This window comes from Xyrauchen texanus, chromosome 2 (assembly GCF_025860055.1).
Source record: "Xyrauchen texanus isolate HMW12.3.18 chromosome 2, RBS_HiC_50CHRs, whole genome shotgun sequence".
NCBI classification, from domain to species: domain Eukaryota; kingdom Metazoa; phylum Chordata; class Actinopteri; order Cypriniformes; family Catostomidae; genus Xyrauchen; species Xyrauchen texanus.
In genome coordinates, this window is record NC_068277.1 from 5,031,342 (window position 1) to 5,055,150 (window position 23,809).

The 23,809-nt window shown below is 41.6% G+C and overlaps 1 protein-coding gene across 1 annotated transcript in view; it reads right to left on the reverse strand.

The window, feature by feature from the left end:
- Positions 1–4,991: 4,991 nt before the first annotated feature.
- Positions 4,992–23,809, reverse strand: part of LOC127661670 (uncharacterized) — a 50,890-nt gene continuing 32,072 nt past the window's right edge. The window contains exons 2-9 of the mRNA XM_052152492.1: positions 22,300–22,614; positions 19,323–19,661; positions 17,322–17,435; positions 12,724–13,014; positions 10,462–10,767; positions 9,251–9,547; positions 7,793–8,104; positions 4,992–7,383 (exon numbers count right to left, since the gene is read on the reverse strand). Coding sequence (XP_052008452.1) covers positions 7,328–7,383; positions 7,793–8,104; positions 9,251–9,547; positions 10,462–10,767; positions 12,724–13,014; positions 17,322–17,435; positions 19,323–19,661; positions 22,300–22,614 — 2,030 coding nt within the window. The 3' untranslated portion in view covers positions 4,992–7,327. The remainder of the gene's footprint in view (positions 7,384–7,792; positions 8,105–9,250; positions 9,548–10,461; positions 10,768–12,723; positions 13,015–17,321; positions 17,436–19,322; positions 19,662–22,299; positions 22,615–23,809) is intronic.

A 23,809-nucleotide genomic window follows, 5' to 3' on the forward strand; every position in this document is an offset into this window, starting at 1 on the left:
CTTCTGTTTTTGTATTGTAGTGCACTGGAAGCTCCTGTTACTGAGACAAATTCCTTTTATGAGTAAGCATACTTGGCAATAAATGGAAGTAGTTCTAGCGGGAAGACTAGCAGCTGTACATCATCGCACCATTAGAGGGGTAACTCCTAACCAATCGCATGTAAGCCGTTGCTTTATACGTCTGCTCACAATCTATCACATTGCTGTTTCAGTGTGCTAACACGGCAACCTCCACCACCCCACCACCACCAGTTGAGCCCTGTCCCGCATGGGGGTAGGCTCCTCGCCCCTGCCTCCTATCTCCGGCAGGACATGACGGTTCCGGGTACAACTCCCTCGGACCGCCGGACGGGGCCTACGCCAAAGAGAGAGACATTACTTTCTGTTTTACATTTATCAAATAAATGGCATCTTAAACTTCACTCAAGCCTGTGTGTCTTCCCGATAGAAAGCTGATTCTGATTCTAATCGAGCCAGAACAGTGGACTGGCTGACACACAGAATGTGAAATGCGGGAGATGGGTGTGGAGATAATTCAAAGAGACCATTCAAATCTCACGGCACTACACCATCATAAGTAGTGAGAAAAATATGCGACACAGATTGTTATAGAACAGGTTCCACCTATCTCCCAGATATTAACATACAGTCACACATTCTCAACACTATATCCTCAAATCTTCTTGACCTGATATAGATTGCAAGACTATCCAGGATTAATCACTACAAACCAGTGGCGGCTGCTGGTCTTTCAAAGAGGGAAAGCTCATTTTCGGCCTACATTATAAACTTATTTAAAAGTAAATTCTGCCCTACGTTCCTTTTCGAGAAAATGCACTGTGACTCTGTCGTACCAACTAGGCGTCTTTTCCAGTGACTTGACCAGTGTCTTCTCAATGGCCAGCAGAGCTAGGCTGCTTAAACGACCTTGGCCCATTGTGTTACGGGTGTAGGACTTGAGACGCTTTAAACAGGAGAAGCTCCTTTCTACACCTGCAGATGTAGCTCCAATTGTTGCCACTAATGAGAACAGTTTGTAAAGCTGAGGCATTGCACTGTCCAACTCCATGTCTTTGAGGAACACCAAGTAATCACACAGCTTTCCCCTGTTGCCCTGAAAGTCCTGATCTGAATACAGGACTTGAAGTTCAGACCTCAGTCTCCCTGAATCAAAGTGATGGCCATAACTTTTCAGGACACTTTGGAAGGCCTCCTCTGGAAATTCTTGTCTCATGTCATCAAATTTCCCTGGATTGACTAATTCTAAGAAGAGCATACTTTCCAAATTTGAAAAACGTTGAGGAATCTGCTCCAAGATGTTATCAAGGATGGCCATGTAGAGATTTCTGTAGTGCTCTTGGGGATCCTGCAATTGAGTCAGACGGCGCTTTCTCATGGGCTCATCTCGTGGGTCTGATGTGAGATCTGCTGTTTTGGCATAAACAGCTTGGAAAGCCCCCTCTGACCTTTTCTCTTTGACAAATGCAAGAAGAGATTCAATTCTTTTCTTGCAGTAAAAAACATCCATCGCCCTCTGCTGGACAACATCAAAGACCACATCAGTCTCAGTGAAGATTTGTTCATATGTGTACAACATGAACACAAACTCAAAATTCTCCAGTTTCCTCAGAAAGCCTTTGGCACAATCCAGTGTATCACCATCAATTGTCGTGTCTGCAATGATGTTTTCAAATGTCTGCAGGAGGCCATCATAATTGTTTGCCACAGTGCTCACTATCCGTGATGTGAAATTCCATCGAGTAAGAGCATTTCTGGGCAACCTTGAACAGCCTGCAGACTCCAGAAAAGACATCCTCTTTGTGGATTTTGAAAAAAATGTGCCAAACCCAGAGAGTGATGCAAAAAAAATTCTGCACTCAGGCAAGCATTTAGCCCCCTGTGACAGCACCAGATTCAGTCTGTGTGCATAGCAATGCACAAACATTGCACTTGGGGCTATTGCTTTCACTTTGGCCTGCAGACCATTGAGTGCTGAAGCCATGACAGCAGCCCCATCATAGGTCTGTGCCACAAGCTTATCCTTAAAATTGTAGGCCTGCATGTTCTCATTTAAAACATCAAAAACGGACTGAGCATCTCAGCCCTCCAGAAACATCAAAAAATCCAATAAAGCGCTCCTGAATTTTACCTGCACTATCCACATAGCGAACAATGACAGAGAGTTGGGCACGGCAGGATATATCAGTTGTTTCATCCACCTGCCATCCAAAAAGGGAGCATCCTGAATTTCATCTCTGATCTGATCAGAAATGGTGGCTGCAAGAGCAGAGATCAAGTCATTTTGAATAGTATGGGACATACCAGAAAACACAGTTGAGGACTCTAATTGTGTGGACAGTACAGAGTCATATTTAGATAATGTTTCTGTGAACTCCCTGTAATTTCCCTTGTTGGATGATTCACTACTCTCATCATGTCCCCTAAATGACAACTCCTGTCGGCCAAGCAAGGATGTTACATCAATAAGGCGGTTTAGGAAGGCCCTGTTTTGTTTGACTGTTTCATTATGTTTAGTCACTTGAATGCGAGCACCTTCATTGATTGCATGCTCAACCCTGATCCTGCCCATGCAACTTAATCTTGCACATGCACTCACATGTTCATTGCTCTTTTCATGTCTTTTATATGCCCTGTCAAAGTTATTTTTCCCTATTTTTTGCACTAAATCAATCTTAGGTGTTGATCTGCCCTGCTGTTTAATTCTAATTTTTTTCTCGTAAGGAAGACTTTCAAATGGCTTCTCCAAAATCAGGTCGACAATATTAGCACCGTCTGCCATCGTGCGCAGTTTCACCCGTACGACGCTAGCCTAGCCTACTGTATGAATGAATGAACGAACGAACGAACGAACGAACGAACGAACGAACGAACGCTCTAAAATAAAATATATTAAACTTGGTAATACTGAAACAAGGAATGTGGTGTATAATTGTGTGAAATGTATTATGCAAATTGACTAGCAATTTCGCCAAACAAATATGAAGAAATAGGTTGCAGCAGTTTGTCTTTCGACTACACTTGAGAAATCCGCGATGGGACTGAGCTGCGAAATAGCTTCAGTGACTTCTTATAGTACAGATTCAGCTGTCAATCAAAAGGAGATGCAGTCTTTCGACAGATCCTCCAATCATCACGCGGAAGCCCAGAGTCCGGGCCAGCCCACTCCTCATTCACCCCCAGAGACGCTGAGCGTCCGTGGGCGAGACATAATCGCAGCATTTATCCAATGACCGTCTATTTTCGGAGCACTGAAAAAACTGTTCAGAGCAGCCCCATTGAAGTCAATGGACGCTCGGCTTCAACAGGGAAATGCACTGGCGCTTACGGGAGTGTATGAGAAGTAAATCGAGTCAGCCGACCTGCTATATGTAATGTAGCTGATTCTGAACGAACTCGTCTTCGAGATGAACGTGTTCTAACGCATTTTTAGTCAATAAATTGTTTACACAATAGTACATATTTGACATTATTTTTTTGACATTATAGGGGAAGCTGAGCTTCCCTTGCAGTCTTAAAGAAATCCCCACTGCTCCAAACCATGTAAAAAAAAATAATGGTCTAGATTCCAAAAGTGCTAATGTGCAACACATCGGACATTAAGAACTTTTGCTATGCTTCCTTTAATATCCAGACCAAGTATATCTAAATTTCACTTCCATATATTACATCAGACTTGGATGATTGAATGAAGCAACCTTATTAAGAATTTGGGAATGCACTTGAGGCCTAATGTACCACTCATACATTATGTGTCTATATCATATCTTCTTTTGTTACACAACCTTGTTCCCTGTATCATAATGGCATTAAGTTCTTTAGAGCTGGGGTTTTCAAATTGGGTGAATTCAATTCATTAGCTGTTCATTAACACCCACAGGCTACTAACCTTATCTCAATTGAATCTGAGCTATTTTGGAGATTTTAGGCTGCTTAAGCCAATTCAACTCTGAAAACATCAATATCAGACATCATCGGCAATATGGAGAGCACTGTTTTGTCACAGTATCAAATGCATATAAATCACTTTCATATCGGCCTACGTTAAGCAAAAACAATACAAAATAAAATCTGATTGCCGATTTTGCCTCGTCATTTTCATCGGCCCTACATCAGTGGGAACAATGAGTCTGACTTATTGATGCGCACAGGTGATCGATGCGGGGCTGCACGGTAAAAAAGGAATAGATGTAAATCGTCCTCCACCTGCAGCCTTAATCGTTATTTGCTTTTAAGCAGGGTCAAATCGGAAAACCCGCACTCACATAAGTAAGTGGAGGTGAAGGGGATGAGGACTTTCATAGCCTTTCGAGAGAGGTGGGAAAACTCAGTCCAATACGTAAAGCAATGCGATATGATGCTTCAGTCACCTTAGTATTAACAGAGCAAAAATTTTTAATTACTCCCTTTTGTGTTGGCATTTCTTTCAGCTTTCTGTCAAAAAATTGCAGTGGCTTGGCCACCAGACTAGAGTTTGGCCTCAATGTGACTCCGGAGCTTACAGGGTCTCATACTATAATTTGTTAGTACCTCTTTGCAAATAACACACTGTGGCAGTGGCGCATCATCGGGATCGGTACACGAAAATCCCAACTTTAAATATTCGTGATCATACTTCCTCAGTTTTTTAGCTTGGCCCAGAATCTGCCTCATCTCCTGCAGACTTTTGTATTGTAGACACTACAAAGCGATCCATTTTGCAACACGATTATGCAATAACGTGCACTTTAACACGCAAGCTAGCAAAACAGGTGTGTACAGACGTGAAACATTATGTTTTTTTCCCCTCGCGCTGCGCCTCACCAATTGAAAACCTCTGCTTTATAGTTTTACTGTTTTAAATGGTCATTTAAGATTTTGTTCAAGTGTTCACACAGAGTGAGAACTCCTTTACCTACGGAGATCTGCCCAAAAGACCGCACCATTGGAGGTGGCCGAGAGATGCTTCAGGATCAGTAGTGTTGGAATACCTTTATTATTCTTTATGACCTGTTTTGTGGTCAGAATGCAGAACACAGTTCTATACAGAATTTCTAGATTCTTCTACACATGAGGAAAGTGTTAAAGTGAAGTTTTGAGCATTTGTAGACCCAAAAATACACTGTTCTGTTCTGTTCTGTGAATGCAGAATACAATCAATCCCCAGGACAATCCCCCCGGAGCAACCTGGAGTTAAGTGTCTTGCTCAAGGACACAATGGTGGTGGCTGTGGAGATCGAACCAGCAACCTTCTGATTAACAACTATGTAATTTAGCACACTACGCCACCACCACTCTTATATCGCAATGTTTCATGATATATCGAATAGTGACATGTATGACATGAGACATCTTATTGTGAGGTGGATGGCGATATCCAGCCCTAAGAGATGTTCTGCTGTGGTACAATCTGATCTTCATATATAATGTCTAATGTTTCTTAATAGATATTTAAAGCTTGCAGAATACAATCACACAATGTTAAAGATATGAAAGGCAAACCGATAATATGATGTATGCTGTGATTAACGTTACTGTATAGGTATAAAATCTAAAATAATACAAATTATACATCAAATTGATCATTGATATGAATGAAGGCATCAAGTGTTGCATCAACTTTAAAACAGAAACATGTTTCTTCACACTTTTTGTACTTCAGTTTCTCAGCTTACCACAGGACCCTAGCGTTATTTGGGCCTTAAGCAGATTTTCAAAATGGGTCCCACTTCCCTAAATGTACACATAACCAAACACCCATCATCAGTAACTAAGCAAGTTTAAATCTGTGCAAATAAACAAAGTCAGTTTATTCAAAAATATAATGCTTATAAATGCGAAACTATCATCTTGCCTATAGTTTGTCAGCACAAATATAACTGCTTCAGTACAAAAATGTTAAAATATATTTATATACAAATCAATTACACCAATTGCATAATTGCACAAATTAATAAATATCTTTAATGAAATGTTAAGATTGCAAAAGAATAAGAAATGGTCTATAATGGTTGCATTGGTTTCCCTTACAAATCCCATCAGGTGTGTAGTGCGTTTTGGGTCATATGCCTTTAGAATGTAATGGTTTGTATTGGTTTCCATTATATATATATTGTTATATTTTCCACTAGACATAACATACCAGAGCCAACACATTACAAGTGGAGACCCACCATTATAGTTTCTGCTAAAACCAAGCCATTACGGTTTATATGATGGTTTCTATACTGTAGTATAAATAGTGGCACATGCAGTGTATTATAAAACAATATAACGTAACACCATATTCAGTGTAGTATGCAGAAAATACTGCGGACACATACTTCATTCGTGTGATCAGAAGACTATGATGCGCTTTCGTCCTGTCAATCATTTCTGAACGTTCTCATGCAGGATTTGAAGCGCTTCTGTGGCAGGGTGGAGGGCGGGGCCGGGTCGTGATCCTACACACCCGGTCCCGTATTAGGCTAATCAAGCCTCTTGAGGTTTAAAGGCCGACTGCAGAGTATCGTGCGGGAGAGAGAGATTGTTAGCGGACATGTCCGTCATGTGTGTGTTTATGTCTTCTTTTAAGTTTATCATTAAAACTTTTATTTATATCGTCAAGCCGGTTCTCGCCTCCTCCGTTCCATTGAATACCTTTACACTGGTAATGAAGCCCGGGAAGGAGGAGGGATACCCTGTAGTAGAGTTCTCGCCACTACCGTCCACCCCAACGGAGCAGCCGCGGCCAACCGCGAGGGGAGAAGGGGCTCCTAGCCGACCGCCTGGAGCGGTCAGGGCCACTGCCAGGGGCGCAGGAGTCGCCTACCGGCCGCTGAAACGCAGCGGGGTTTAAGACCGCCGACCGCGAGTGGGGAGGGGCTCACTGGCGACCGCCTGGAGTGAGAGAACCGCTGCCAGGTGCGGGGGAGACCCCTTCTGTTCCCCGAGAATGCGGCGGGGTGTTCCGTCCGCCAGGGGCTGGAGAACTGCCTCGGATCCGCCCGGAGAGGCGCGGCTGTCGTCCGATAGAGGGTGTGTAGGATCACGTCCCGCCGGCCCAGCCCTCCACCCTGCCACAGAAGCAGATGCAGCATTCTAGTTTAATTTTCATCATTCGATTTGTTAAGACCTCTGCTAATGCATAAGATAATTTGTAGCAGAATTATGTCATGCAATGCACCACCTATTGCAAAGAAAAAAATTTTTTGTTACTGTAGGTTGAATTCAAATGTTAATGATGTAACAGCGATTCAAACCAGTGCTGCTGAGCGTCTCTTTTAACTCTTGTGTGCTCTGATTCTCATTCACTCCATCAGCATCCTCATTATTCAACCAATGAACCAACTCATTTCGGAGGCACGTTTATCACTGTTGATTCTTTCTTATTGCTTCCTGTGGAATCTGCATAGAAAAACAGAAAGAATCACAGATGGTTAAAAGAAAGACAACATCGTGTTATTCTACGGTTACACAAACTCAAAAACACACAAGATCCATAAACATATTTATAATTATTAAAATATAATTATTTACTTGTAGATTTAATTATTGTTATTTTGGGGGCCTTTGCGGAAAATATTTATATGCATGATTAATATGTGATGAATTTCATTTATCTGCATGTCATGTAATTCTTTCTATTAATTATTTTATGTCACCTAATTAATATTTATGAGTCAAGCAGATGAGGTTTATGATGCGTCTCCCCCAGTTTTCAGATCATTCCAACACCCCTGATTACAAGAATAGTTCTTAACTTAAAATTCAGTTTAATTTAGTGCTTATATGAGGTAACCCCAGAGCTACTCACCACAGACAGCAATATTGAATCTCATGTGTATATTTGCTTTGCTGTTGATGATCTTTACATCATATTCTCCAGAGTCTGTAATTCTGCTCTTTTGGATGGTGAGAGATCCAGTCTTTAGGTTCACATGCAATCTGTCTCTGAATTTTCCACCAAGAGCATCTTCATATGAGATACTTCCATCATTTTGTTTTTTGTTAGCTATGACACTGTTGTCAAATCTCCACACTATTAGAGCATCTTCCTGTATTGCAGTAAACACGTACAGAATAACAGAATATCCCTCCTGCACCTGCTTTCTGATCACTTCATCACCTGGAGAACAAACAGTCACAGTTACTCAGACATAAAGACATACAACAGTCAGTAACATCAGTAAATATTAAACTGAGATTGTTGAATCTCATGTAACATACAGTCTACATTTCATTTCTACAATGCTCACATTGCTATTCAGATCATGCTAAATTTTTATGGATTCCTCAATTTGTATGGCTGTAATGTTACTTTGTTGCATAATAAACAGCACACAGGAATTTTGTAGCAATACATGTCTAATAATAATAATAATAATAATAATAAATATAGCTGCAAGCAGCATTTATTGCATGTGACACAAGATGTTAAAGCATTTACATGTATGCAATTGGCAGACGCTTTTATCCAAAGGGACTTACAGTGCACTTATTACAGGGACAATCCCCCCCGGAGCAACCTGGAGTTAAGTGCCTTGCTCAAGGACACAATGGTGGTGGCTGTGGGGATCGAACCAGCGACCTCCTGATTAACAGTTATGTGCTTTAGCCCACTACGCCACCACCATTCTGTATGATATTTATTAAGGTTTGGTCTCCATGAATAAAATTAACAAGCACACAATCAACATGTAAGGAAATATGATTGGACATCACTAATAATGATTTTAAAAGTGCTCTATATAAGATTGACATCAAGCATTTGTTCCGCATTCGTCACTTCTCACCGCAGCTTACGCTACGCCTACGTCATACGCCGGAAGTCAACTCTCTTGTGAATTATAGTTTATAAAGTTATATTTTTAGGATATTTTCTTACACAAATGCTTCGCTTCAGAAGGCCTTTATTTACCCCCTGGAGCCGTATGGATTACTTTTTTGATGGATGGATGCTCTGCTTTGGACTTCAAAATCTAAGGTACCATTCACTCCCATTATAAAGCTTGGAAGAGCCAGGATATTTTTTAATATAACTCCGACTGTGTTTGGCTGAAAGAAGAAAGTCATATACACCTAGGATGGCTTGAGGGTGAGTAAATTATGGGATGGTAACTCGGACCACCTCAAGAGATGGTCTTGCATCGGTTTAAAGGTTTGTTCATCATAAAGTATGAAAACACTTTAAATTACAGAACATAAAAAAACTGTTCAAAGAGCTCTGATCTAAATATGATATTTATTACATTCAAAGCGTTGATCTACTCACCATTGACAGTAACAAATAATCTCTTGTATGTGAACTCTCCACTGGTGCTGCTGATGATCTTCAGTGTATAAAATCCAGAGTCTGTGATTTTAGTGTTTGTGATGGTGAGACATCCAGCAGTCTGACCCATCTGCAGTCTGCCTCCTCTGAATCTCTCATCAACACGTGTGATCTCCCCACTTCTGATTTCAGCTATGAGAGTGTCTTCAAAATACACGTTCAGATCATCTCTCTGTATATGACGATCAGCGGTGCTTAGAGTGACAGATTCTCCCTTCATTACTGACACCGCTTTATCTGTATCAACACCAGACAGAAGAGAGAAATATAGGGGACAAATGTTGACATTAGAACAGGTGAATGTGTTCATTGCACTGAAAACCGAACAGGAATATTTAAGGAACATTTAAGTGTAAACAAATCATCAGAGGTATCTCTCCAGCTGTATCATCCCTCTGTATTTCATCAAACAGTCTCCCGCCATCACTAACTCTGACCGGACGTAAGCGGTGATCTACTATGACTACTGGGCAAACATTATGTCACCTAATTCTAACCCTTATCTGTCTGATTCATGAATATAATGTGTTTTCTCCAGTTTTCAGATTGTTAACAGAATGAATCCTGTGCTGGATGGATTACATCAGAATTGTAATCTGGTACTGATTGGGAGCATTGGGAGCAACTTGGAGTCTTGCCCAAGGACACTTCGGGGGTCAGTGTCTTGCCCAAGGACACTTCGGGGGTCAGTGTCTTGCCCAAGGACACTTCGGGGGTCAGTGTCTTGCCCAAGGACACTTCGGCATGTGGAGTGCAGTGCTAATGTGATCGGTTTGGCATTTATCTGTGGATTTGATTGTGAATATGAAATGATGTGTATTTTGCCATTTTGACGTATACTTGGGGAATCAATACATTATCAACAATTTACTGCCGTTTTCTGAATATTATGTAATCATGTAATCCATACAAATGTAATCTGATTACAAGCATTTTAGTATATAATTTACTCTAACCTCAGTACTTAATCAATCTAATCAAGTACTTGATTTTTTTGTAATTTGATTACCCCATTCAGATTACATGTAATCCGTTACTACCCAGCACTGAATGTATCCATTTAAAATTCAGAGGTAACTTCAGGGCATTAAACTGTTGACAGAAAGCTCGTTTAAATATAGTTAGTACATTGAAAAACTTGAACTACTTACCATAGACAGTGACCTTGAATCTCTTCTGTATATTTACTCTAGCGCTGTTGATAATTATGTCAAACACTCCAGAGTCTGTAATTCTGCTGTTTGTGATGGTAAAAGATCCAGTCTTTAGGTTCACATGCAATCTGTCTTTGAACATCCCACCAAGAACATCTTCACATGAGATATCTGTATCTTTTAGATTTTTTTTAGCTATGACGGTGTTTTCAAATTTCACTATTACAGCATCGTTCTGTATTTCAATAGTGTTTAGAGTCAAAGAAACTCCCTCCACCATCTGCTTTCTGATCACTTTATCACCTGGAGAACAAACAAAATCAAAATAAATTAAAGCCTCAGGTTTCTTATGAAATGACACAGAAAATGACTTGATTAAAAGAAATGCATAAAGTCTCACAAATACAAATTATGTTTGAAATGTTCTGGATTCCATATTAATTGTTTTAATGAAATATTATGATCAAATGGTGTTTAATCAAATCGATACATACAGCTTTAATAAAAAAATTATATATATAAATATATATACACTGGCGGCCAAAAGTTTAGAATAATATACAGATTTTGCTCTTATGGAAATAAATTGGTACTTTTATTCACCAAAGTGGCGTTCAACTGATCACAATGTATAGTCAGAACATTAATAATGTGAAAAATTACTATTACAATTTGAATTAGTACATCAAAACTCATGAAAAAAATCCTCCACGTGCAGCAATGACAGCTTTGCAGATCCTTACTCAGGTGACCTTTCACACCACACTTCCTGTAGCACATGACCTTTCACTCCACACTTCCTGTAGCACATGACCTTTCACCCCACACTTCCTGTAGCACATGACCTTTCACCCCACACTTCCTGTAGCACATGACCTTCCTCCACACTTCCTGTAGCACATGACCTTTCACTCCACACTTCCTGTAGCACATGACCTTTCACCCCACACTTCCTGTAGCACATGACCTTTCACCCCACACTTCCTGTAGCACATGACCTTTCACACCACACTTCCTGTAGCACATGACCTTTCACCCCACACTTCCTGTAGCACATGACCTTTCACACCACACTTCCTGTAGCACATGACCTTTCACCCCACACTTCCTGTAGCACATGACCTTTCACTCCACACTTCCTGTAGCACATGACCTTTCACTCCACACTTCCTGTAGCACATGACCTTTCACCCCACACTTCCTGTAGCACATGACCTTTCACCCCACACTTCCTGTAGCACATGACCTTTCACCCCAAACATCCTGTAGCACATGACCTTTCACTCCACACTTCCTGTAGCACATGACCTTTCACCCCACACTTCCTGTAGCACATGACCTTTCACTCCACACTTCCTGTAGCACATGACCTTTCACTCCACACTTCCTGTAGCACATGACCTTTCACTCCACACTTCCTGTAGCACATGACCTTTCACTCCACACTTCCTGTAGCATTTGTCATAGATGTGACTGTCTTGTCGGGCACTTCTCACACACCTTACAGTCTAGCTGATCCCACAAAAGCTCAATGGGGTTCAGATCCATAACACTCTTTTCCAATTATCTGTTGTCCAATGTCTGTGTTTCTTTGCCCACTCCAACACTTTCTTTATGATTTTCTGTTTCAAAAGTGGCTTTTTCTTTGAGTCTTGAGTCTTCTCTTTATTCCAATCTTTTGGCTGCCAGTGTATATATATATATATATATATATATTATTTTATGCCCCTTTTTACAAGATGTAATATAAGTCTCAGGTGTCCCCAGAATGTGTCTGTGAAGTTTCAGCTCAAAATACCCCACGGATCATTTATTATACCATGTTGTAAACGCCTCTTTTTGGGTGGAATCAAAAACACGCTGTTTTCGTGTGTGTCTCTTTAAATGCAAATGAGCTGCTGCTCCCCGCCCCCTTTCTGGAAGAGGGCTGTGCCTTTACAGCTCGTGCTTCGGACAATACAGCAACAAATCAGAACCAATATTACTGACAGTGTAAATAAATCAGCCATATATGTATGAATATATATATATGTATATCTGGTCTCCGTGAATACAATCAGAGACGATGCTAACTTTAGCCGCATTAGCCGTGGAATCAGCTAACAAGCACATTCGGAAAGGCGATTTGCAAACATTCACGAAACATAAATTGCGATACTTACATCTTCAGGATATAAAGCTGGAACACAAACAGTTGGTTCTGATCTAATTTCAGAGCATGTTTGATCATTATTACATTAAACGAGTTGATCTACTCACCATAGACAGTAACATTTATTCTCTTGTATGTGATCTCTTTGCTGTGGATGATGATGTTCAGTTTATAATCTCCAGAGTCTGTGTCTGTGGTGTTTGTGATGGTCAGAGATCCAGCAGTCTGGTCCAGCTGCAGTCTGTTATTGTATTCATCATCGACAGGTGTGATCGTCCCTCTTCTGATTTTCGCTATGAGAGTGTTTCCAAAATACACATTCACATCTTCTCTCTTTATACGAGTATCATCAGTGCTTAGAAGAACAGGATCTCCCTTCATCTTTATCACTCTCTTCACTTCATGTAACAGCACCACATAAAAGAGAGAAATATAGGAGACATATGTTGACATTAGAAAAGGTGAATGTGTTCACAGCACTGAATATTGAGCATTCGGTTTATTTAAACAGATCAGAACACCAGGGTCCATATTCACAAAAAATCACAAGCCTAAAAGTAGCTACTCACATGTACATTTAGGAGCTACTTGCACACAAATGTAGGAGCAAATCTTAAATATTATGAGCGCTCAAAGAGTAATTCATGGAGCAATTTAAGGCTAAAAGTTGCTCCTGAACCCACAACAGCTTAGCTGTCATCCATAGGATTTTAAATCCCTAAAAGAGTTAATCGCAAACAATCCGAGGCATATATGCTGTTATCTATTCATGCTGCAATTGAATCAGTGTATTACAATATTTTATACAACAGTTAGTTCCGGTCTTCAAATCTGATTGAATGAGATGCATTCCAAGAGTGCTGATAGTTTAGACCATCAGCACTGGAACGCTTTACTGTTAACTGTATCACTCTGCCTGTAAACTAAAGTTTATTCTGAGTACTGTACAGTACAGTAATTAGGTATGCACCGATCCGAAACCTGGATTGGTATCGGCTCCGATACCGAAGCTTTTAGACGGATTGGGTATCGGTCTGACAAGCCCGATCTAAATCCGATACTGTGTGTTAGTCATGTTCATGACTGTCAAGCTCCAAAAATGACACAAAAGAACCATTAAAACACAATTAAAGCAGTTCATATGACTCGTGCATTTTATTCAAAGCCACTTGAAGATCAGCGAATCACAAAAGGTTGTGTTTAATAAGTAAATATATCAAATGCACAAGCAGCTCCAGTGCGTCAGTGAATGCCACTGCTCTTATTGCACACATATCGCGGCTATTTGCGGTGTGCAATGTTTGAGCACTACTCACAAACAACGTCTCAGATGTAAGTGAAGTTCGATTCACTTATAATATGCATTTAGTCAAGTCAAGTCAAGTGGTTTTTATTGTCGTTCAACCATATACAGTTAGTACAGTACACAGCTGAAACAAGATAACGTTCCTCCAGGACCATGGTGCTACATAAAAAAACATAAGACAAACCCAGAACCACATGAGACTACACAGACTAAATGACATACCTATATAAACTGCACATGCAAACGTGTGCAAAAAGTATGGTACAGTACAATAAATGACTAAAAATTAACAGGACAATAGGCACAGTGAGAGACAGTGCAGCGCCGACCAGTACACAGTAGTGCAAAAAGACCACAGTTTCTAAAAATACCAAATGTAAACATAACATACTATGAGATAGTGTTCTATGCACATAGCAGTTATTGAGGTAGCAGACAGTTATAAAGTGACAGTAATTAAAGTGCAACTCAGGACACGTGTGTGTGTGTCAGACCAGTCTCTGAGTATTGAGGAGTCTGATGGCTTGGGGGAAGAAGCTGTTACACAGTCTGGCCTTGAGGCACAGAATGCCTCGGTACCACTTTCCAGATGTCAGGAAGGTGTGAGGGGTGTATGGGGTCATCCACAATGCTGGTTGCTTTGCAGATGCAGTGTTTTTTGTAAATGTCTTTGATGGAGGGAAGAGAGACCCCGATGATCTTCTCAGCTGTCCTCACTATCTTCTGCAGGGCTTTGTGGTGCAAGTCCCAATCCAGGCAGTGATGCAGCTGCTCAGGATGCTCTCAATAGTCCCTCTATAGAATGTAGTGAGGATGGGGGGTGGGAGATGTGCTTTTCTCAGCCTTCGAAGAAAGTAGAGATGCTGCTGGGCTTTCTTGGCAATAGGGCTGGTGTTGATGGACCAGGTGAGGTTCTCCGCCAAGTGAACACCAAGGAATTTGGTGCTCTTGATGATCTCCACAGAGGAACCGTCGATGTTCAGCGGAGAGCGGTCACTCTGTGCTCTCCTAAAGTCAACAACCATCTCTTTTGTTTTGTCGAGTATTCAGAGACAGGTTGTTGGCTCTACACCAGTCCGTTAGCTGCTGCACCTCCTCTCTAGTATGCTGACTCGTCGTTCTTGCTGTTGAGACCCACCACGGTCATGTCATCGGATAACTTAATGATGTGGTTTGAGCTGTGTATTGCTGCACAGTCGTGAGTCAGCAGAGTGATCAGCCCTGGGGGGCCCCCGTGCTCAGTGTGGTGGTGGTGGAAATGCTGTTCCTGATCTGGACTGACTGAGGTCTTCCAGTCAGGAAGTCCAGGATCCAGTTGCAGAGGAAGGTGTCCAGGCCCAGCAGGTTCAACTTTCCAATCAGGTGCTGAGGAATGATTGAGTTGAATGCTGAGCTGAAGTCTATGAACAGCATTCAAACGTATGAGTCCTTTTTATCTAGGTGGGTGAGGGCCAGATAGAGGGTGGTGGCAATGGCGTCATCTGTTTAACGGTTGGGACGATATGCAAACTGCAGTGGGTCTAGTGAGGGGGGCAGCTGGGCCTTAATGTGCCTCATGACGAGCTTCTCGAAGCATTTCATGATGATGGGTGTGAGTGCGACGGGACGGTAGTCGTTGAGGCAGAACACTGAAGACCTCTTTGGCATGGTGACGATGGTGGTGGCCTTGAGGCACGTTGGAACGACGGAGCTGCTTAGAGAGATGTTCTAGATGTCGGTAAGAACATCTGGCAGCTGGTCTGCACATCCTCTGAGCACCCTGCCAGGAATGCTGTCTGGTCCAGCAGCTTTCCATGTGCTGACTCTCATTCTGCGCCTCAAATCGAGCATGGAAGTCATTCAGCGCATCTGGAAGGGAGGCATTTTAGTCACAGGCAACTGATGTTGTCCCATAGTTGGTGATGGCCTGGATGCCCTACCACATGCACCGCGTCTCGCCTCTGTCCTGGAAGTGACTGTGGATTCTCTGGGCGTGTGCGCGCTTTGCCTCTCTGATGGCCCGGGACAGTTTGTCCCTTGCTGATCTTAGGGCAGCCTTGTTGCCTGCTCTGAAGGCAGAGTCTTGGGTCCTCAGTAGCGCACACACCTCCGCAGTCATCCACGGCTTCTGGTTGGAGCATGTGGTGATGGTCTTGGAGAAGGTGACATCATCAATGCACTTGCTGATGTAGATGGTCACTGATGCTGTGTATTCCTCCAAGTTGGTAGAGTCGCCATATGTTGCAGCCTCCCTGAACATGTGCCAGTCAGTACACTCAAAACAGTCCTGAAGAGCAGAGATGGCTCATGCTGGCCTGGTATTCACCTGCTTCTGGAGCGGATTTGTGCATCTGACGAGCGGTCTGTATGCTGGAATTAGCATAACAGAGATGTGGTCTGAGTAGCCGAGGTGGGGGTGGGGCTCTGTCGCTGAGCCACGTCTCCATGAAAACAAAGATGCAGCAGTCTCTAAACTCACGCTGCATAGTCTGCTGGAGTCGAATGTAGTCCAATTTATTGTCTAGGGAGCAAACATTTGAAAGCAGGAAAGACAGGAGAGCCCGCCGACTAGGGTTTGTTTTTAGCCTAGCATGGACCCCCGCCCTCTTGCTGCGCTTTCGCTTTCTCGCACACCACTTACGAGGCCTTGTCTCCGCAGCAAGCTGAGTTTGCGTAGCTTCTCCTGCAGATCATCATGCAGCTTGGTTGTTGCACGAATCTTAGATTTTAGCAGTGTCTGTCGATGGTAGACACGAACATCGGTTTCTCTGATGTCCATGTGCTGTAAAAGTCGGGCTAAGTGACAAAAAATAGCACCATTTTGGATATGGAGTGGCCGCTGCATGCTACCGTGCCGCCATCTTGGATCATCCGAATGGCACCGGAGGTGAATTTTACCAGAATTTGAATAAGAAGCGAATTAAACTACTGTGAACTAGCCTACAAATAGACACATACAGGATGTCCTGGAGACTTCAGAATGTCAAAATAAAAGCGTGAGGGTTTCAAAGTTTAAGGTGCACGATTGATAAATTACTATTATAATATATTATTATTTGTTACAAACAAAAGACAACAGGGAATGTGACAATATCTTGCAACAAAACTGAACAAAAAAGAGATCTGAATCCTTTAAAGTCCAGATAAAAAAAAAGCATCTTTTCCACTGATGACTTATACTGTAATTACTGTTAATTTTGCTGCTTCATTATCCAGTATACTAGTTAATGATAAAGTGTTTCTTAATAAGCTGTACATTTATATTGAAATAATGTGTACTTAGTGGTTTGTGTTTCTTTATATATTAAAGAGTTACACACAATAATGTAAAGATATGCTAAACTGATTATGCAAAAAAAAAAACAACACTAGTTCCCACCTCCTCCTTGCCCAACTTAACCTTGTTACAGTAATACTTACCCTTTAGGTTACAGAACCTGTAAATCACACCAGCAGCAGCAGCAGCAGCAGCAGCCATGAGCAGCAGAACACCAACACAAATTCCTGCTATATCACCTGAAGACAGACCTAAAGCTGTAATGATAAAGAAAGACAGTCATTAGTGGAACTGAAAGAAGATCTGTTACTGAGACCTTGACATGAAGGCCAAACTGGCTGAAGCTTTTATTAGGTTTTCAACAAGTAGTTCTATGCACTCGGATTTGTAAGGGCAGATGGAAAACAATAGGAGAGTAAGAGCAGAGAAGTGACGGCTTTAATGCTATCATCATCTGTAGTCAAATGTTGTTGCTACCTTTGTATGAACATATGTGTGCTTTAATAAACACAATGGCACTTGAAAATGCTGTGTATTGAGTTTACTAACACAGATTTCAACGAGCAATTAAATCAAACCAATGGAGTGTGTACTCCAGGTAGGGAAGGAGGTATTGCCCCAAGTGAAGGAGTTCAAGTACCTCGGGGTCTTGTTCACGAGTGAGGGGACAATGGAGCGGGAGGTTGGCCAGAGAATCAGGGCAGCGGGGGCGGTATTGCACTCGCTCTATCGCACCGTTGTCACGAAAAGAGAGCTGAGCCGAAAGGCAAAGCTCTCGATCTACCGGTCAATTTTTGTTCCTACCCTCACCTATGGTCATGGAGGCTGGGTCATGACCGAAAGAACTAGGTCGCGAGTACAAGCGGCCGAAATGGGGTTCCTCAGAACGGTGGCGGGCTTCTCCCTTAGAGATAGGGTGAGGAGCTCAGTCATTCGTGAGGATCTCGGAGTAGAGCCGCTGCTCCTTTGCGTCGAAAGGAGTCAGTTGAGGTGGTTTGGGCATCTGGTAAGGATGCCCCCTGGCCGCCTCACTAGGGAGGTGTTTCAGGCACGTCCAGCTGGGAGGAGGCCTCGGGGAAGACCCAGGATTAGGTGGAGAGATTACATCTCCACACTGGCCTGGGAACGCCTCGGGGTCCCCCAGTCAGAGCTGGTAAATGTGGCTCGGGATAGGGAAGTTTGGGGCCCTCTGCTGGAGCAGCTGCCCCCGTGACCCGACTTCGGATAAGCGGTTGAAGATGGATGGATGGATGGATGGATGGAATTAAATCAATGTTTTTGTGCCTCTGATTCAAACACTTCGTTTTTTGGGGCATGTGTTCTTGAAGACTTCAGTGTAAACGCCCACTGCTGTGATTGGGTAACATCTTTGCATGTGGATAAGTGTAAACTCCCCCACCATTACGCACATGTGTTTTTTTTTTTGAAAACTTCGGATGGTTAAAAAAATGACATCCGGAGGAATTCAGCCCTACAAGTTTGAGCCAGAGTCTGATCCCAAATTTGAAGAAAATTAACCCCTCCACAAACACCACGGATACTGCAGTCTGTGACAGCGTGGAAAGTAATCACTGTAATTTACTTGTCTATTTGTGTAATAGGTATTACTTTTATTATTGTTTAAACCAAGATCCGGTATGTATCTTGTTACATAGTTGGGGCATTTACCAACGGTGAAATATTTTTGTGTAACACATGACACATGAAATAAAGTGTAAATACATGGTGCTAACACATTTACGACATCTTCGTTGCCATCGTGACACCTCCTGTTGCTTCAAAAATAATCTCAGCGCTCTACTCTAACGGCAAGACCGGTGGGCGGGCCTAAGCAGAGTCGACGATAAAGTAGGCATTGATCCGTTTATGCAGAGGCTGGCCTGTGCTGATGTAAAACCTCACTATGACGTATTAGTGAGGAGGAAGTAGAGAACAAGCCATTTTGGCACCTTGGTTTCAATAAAGTCTTTTTTTGGACTAACCAAGACGTTTCCTGTTCTGAAATTTTCAGTATGTTTTTATAGTGCTATGAACTCTTATATGCCAAGATATCATGGCAAGATTGATTTTCCAATTCAACTGCAAAATTATTAAGACTGTTAATCTAAAGATCATTAAATTACTCAAGAAGTTGTTCTACTCACCACTGACAGAAACACTGAATATCTTGTGTTTGGTCTCTATGTTGTTGGTGATATGTAGTTGATAATGTCCAGAGTCTTTGACGCTGGTGTTTGTGATGATGAGAGACCCAGTCTGATCCAGCTGAATTCTGCCTTTGAAACTCCCATAAGCATTATCATATAGTGAGATATTATTGTCCTCTTTATCGCATTTAGCTATGAGAGAGCCTTCAGGTCCAAACCTCCACAGTATCAGCTCATCTCCATGTGTTCCAACATCATTGTTTAGAGTGACTGTATCTCCTTGCTTCACTGATACAGTCTTCAGATATTCTCTCTGTTTATGAACTAATGGAGAATCTACAAGAACAATACCACACACAAGTTTAATTACCACTCTTTGTTCACACTGCAAAGGGTATTTTTTCTTAAATCTGATTCTGAGCAATTGATGTTTCATCACTGATTAATAGAAGCAGTTGTAAGACTGGCACAAAATTGTCTGCATCACTTCCTGGAAAGTTAAGAACTTGTGAGACAACATAGTCATAAAACTCACACACAAAAGGGACAGCTAAACCGAACTAGCACACCTGAGGAAAAACTCACACACACACCCCAAATCTCATTTAAATCTGGTCTTCCTCCCTCTCCTTCTCTCTCTCACCTCAGGTCACTTTAAGGACACCAAAAACTTAGTTATGACATATCCTGTTCTGTAATGTAAAATGTTTTCTGATCATACATGTTTGGTATCATTCAAGAGGTCTCGGTAAAACGTAACATTCTCTTTCATCAAAGTGAAATCACAAGTAAGATTTAAGAACTTAATAAAATACTTTACATGACCCCTCCCAGATCTCTCACAGAGACCAGATACTTTATGCAGATTAATGCATTCTTTATGCATTCCTTGTTAACATCAAACATCCAACTCAATCACAAGTTTCAATGGTCTACTTACAACTCCCTAAATTGTAAACCAAATCCTGGATAACATCAAACATACACATCTGAAATAACAATAGAATTGTTTGGTACTTAAGGAAGGATGTCAGAGGAGCTCAGGGAGTCTGTATTCAGATATCCCACACAGAAAACATTGTGTGTAGTTTATCTCTACCAGGTAATTACAATTAGAATTTCTTATGTTTGGTAAATGTTTGAATGGAATGCCACTTTAATTCTATTATCATGATTGGTTCACTGATAGCTTTGAGTTTGATTCATTATTTTAATTAGATTGTTCGAATGTATTACTATTACCTGGTAAAATAAATTGTTATTATGATTCATTCTGAAGGACTGTTTCCTAATTTCTTATTATCTACAAATATATGGTCAGAGTTGGCTTAACTAATGGGGCTTTTCCACTGCACGGTACAACTCGACTCAACTCGACTCTGCTCGCTTTTTGGGGGTTTTCCACTGTGGATAGTAACTGGTACCTGATTATTTTTTTAGTACCACCTCAGTCGAGGTTCCAAGCGAGCCGAGCCGATACTAAATGTGACGTCAAAATCCTGCAGATCACTGATTGGTCAGAGAGAATCGTCACTACTAGCGTCACCAGATTTCCGACATGCAACATCAACCCGCTAGTTTTAAAGTTAGCAACAGCGATAACAGTATCATTTGTTTACGGGACTTTCGAATTGTGAAAAAAGAAATGGCTGTGTACAAAACCATGCCGTGGTCAATAAATGAGGTGCAGACGGTCCACTCGTTAGCGATGAGCGAAACAATTAAGTCTCTTAGGACGTGGCTCGGCTGTTGGCCGCACACGGCTACCACCGGACCTACCAACATTGCAGGGAAAAGAAAATAAAAACGTGAAAGTGACTACAGAACCATCAAGGAAAAGTGGAAGTGGTTCGATCAAATGGACGCTGTCTAAACCGGCGAGCAATGGGAGGGAGAGTGCCCTGGACTCGGCTGGAGTCCACGATGGAGGATGGTACATTAACTCTATACTCTGCTTGAAAGCATCCCTTTATTTAGTTGACCAGCTACTGGAAAGCTTGCTTCTAGAACAATTTAAATATTACACTTGTGTAAAATCATCATGCAACAACTGCTTCATGCAGCACAATGAGCTAGTAGCTAACAGCTAGCGGTCGTGTTGTTGTTTTGGTCAGTTTGTGTTGTGTTTAAGATGATGTCACGACAGTAGAGGTGGCGCAACTATGACGATCAGCCTATAATCCCACCCACGTTGATGCAGCACTAAACTGCAGTGGAAATGCACACTCAGAAACGTAAAGCGAGTAGAGTTGAGGTGAGTCGAACCATATCGTGCAGTGGAAAAGTGCCATAAGCTATTTCAAAAGCACCCATTAGTTAAGTATGTACTAAAAGGCTAAATGGCAAACCGAGAACCTATAATAGAACTTAGCCAAATCAGACTAAATGGATGAAGCCAAGAACCTATAAGGACTTAGTCTAAAATGTACTAATATCTGAAACTGATGAGTTAGTAGTTCAAGGACCTACATCCGTCTGGCACAGGACCCGAATACATTGAAATAACAAATGCAGTCTAGAAGAGAGAATTACTAAAAACTGGCATGCATGACTCCACATGCCGAAGTGACCTTGGGCAAGACATTGAACCCCAAGTTGCTCCCAATTGCAGGCTACCTTGTATGACAGCTCTGCCCTCATTGGTGTGTGAGTGAATGGGTGAATGAGACACAGTGTAAAGCGCTTTGAATACCGCTAAGGTTAAAAAGGTGCTATATAAGTGCAGACCATTTACCATTTCAGTGTCTGTTGAATTCCAACACAAGCACACATCATGATTTCTTTTTCACATAGGTAAGTTAAAATCAGTTTACTTCAGCACTCATAGTTGCATTTTATTTAATGTATTAGCACTTTAGTCCAGGCTCCGAAGATCTGCCTACATGAAGCAGTATATGTCTGAAGGAAGTACACTGCCGCAGTGTCCGCATCATCACTCACATAATTATTTCATTAAACGACTCGATATACTCACCATTGACAGTAACATTGAATATCTCGGATGAGGTCCCTGTGCTGCTGCTGATCTCTGCTTTATATTGACCAGAGTGTTTGGTTCGGATGTTTCTGATGGTGAGCAATCCAGTCTGATCCAGCTGTATTCTGTCTCTGAATAGCGTTTTATCAACATTTGTGACCTTCTTGAACTCTCCATCTACTCGAGCTATAACGGAGTTAGTAGGTAAAAATATCCACTCTAACAGAATAAATCCTTGTGTTTCAGTGTCAGTCTTTAGAGTAACAGAACCTCCTTCCGTCACTTCTTTAGCAGTCTCAGCACCAAACACAACTGCAGAAAAAAGAGGAAAAATCTGAGATTAAAATCAGTCAGTACACTGTCAGTTATGAGACTTCTACACAATGTTGCTGGACTTTTGTACTTGAAGCCATTTCATAAAATTAGAATGTATGAGAATTTAAGTTAATAATACTACAGAATTGTGTTTTTATATTTATTTTGATGTTTGTTATTATTATGCAGTGTATTATTCTACTGTACAGACTGTAACAGTGAAAAGTTTGGACACTTTTATGTACAGAAAGCAGGCAAACTCGTAGTAAAATGAAGGTCAAAGTTTGTTCTCGAAAAGTAACAAGAGCAGACAAAGGATCCAGAGAGTGTTACGTTTGGCAGAAGGAGGCAGACAAGGAGTGAGGATCTAAACGTGGGTTTATTAAACAACAGTGAAAACACGACAAACAGGAACAAATGAAACATCCACGGGGGAAAACTGAAACCAAAACATGAACACGGCAGGATGCACATGGCAGGATGAACAGGGCAGGATGAACAAGGCAAGACAGGCAAGACAGGCAAGACAGGCAAGACAGGCAAGAGAGCAAACATTAGCAAAACATCAGAACATCAAAACATCAGAACAACGATCGACAATGACTGGGGAACAAACAGGGTTTAAATACACAGGGAGAGTGATGATCAAACGACAAACAGGTGAGAACAATGATTGAGTGCTGGCAGTGATGAGGGCCGGGAATTGTGGGAAATGTAGTTCAAAACAGGTGAAAGGTGAAACACGGGGCAGACAACCAGGAATCGTGACAGAGAGGGGCAGAGCAGAAACCGAATTCCAAAAACAAGCCAAAAATAATAGTATTATTACTATAGGAATAGTGCACCCAAAAATGAAAATGTGCTGATATTTTACTCAAGATGTAAATGACTTTCTTTATTCATCAGAACAGAAATGAACATTTCTAGGAAAGTATCCCAACTCTGTGGCTCCATCCAATGCAAGCGAACAGTCATATATTTATGATGGTCCAGAAAGCATATTTAGTTAGCATCAAAGTAATTCACACGACTCCAGATGATTAAGTAACATTTCTGAAGTGAATCGATAAGTTTGTGTGAAAAACAAATCACTAATTAAAATTGTTTTAACTTTAAATCGGCACTTCGACCATGAAATATGATCCACTGTGAACCGAGCGGAGCATCTGTATTCTCGTGAATGCAGACATGA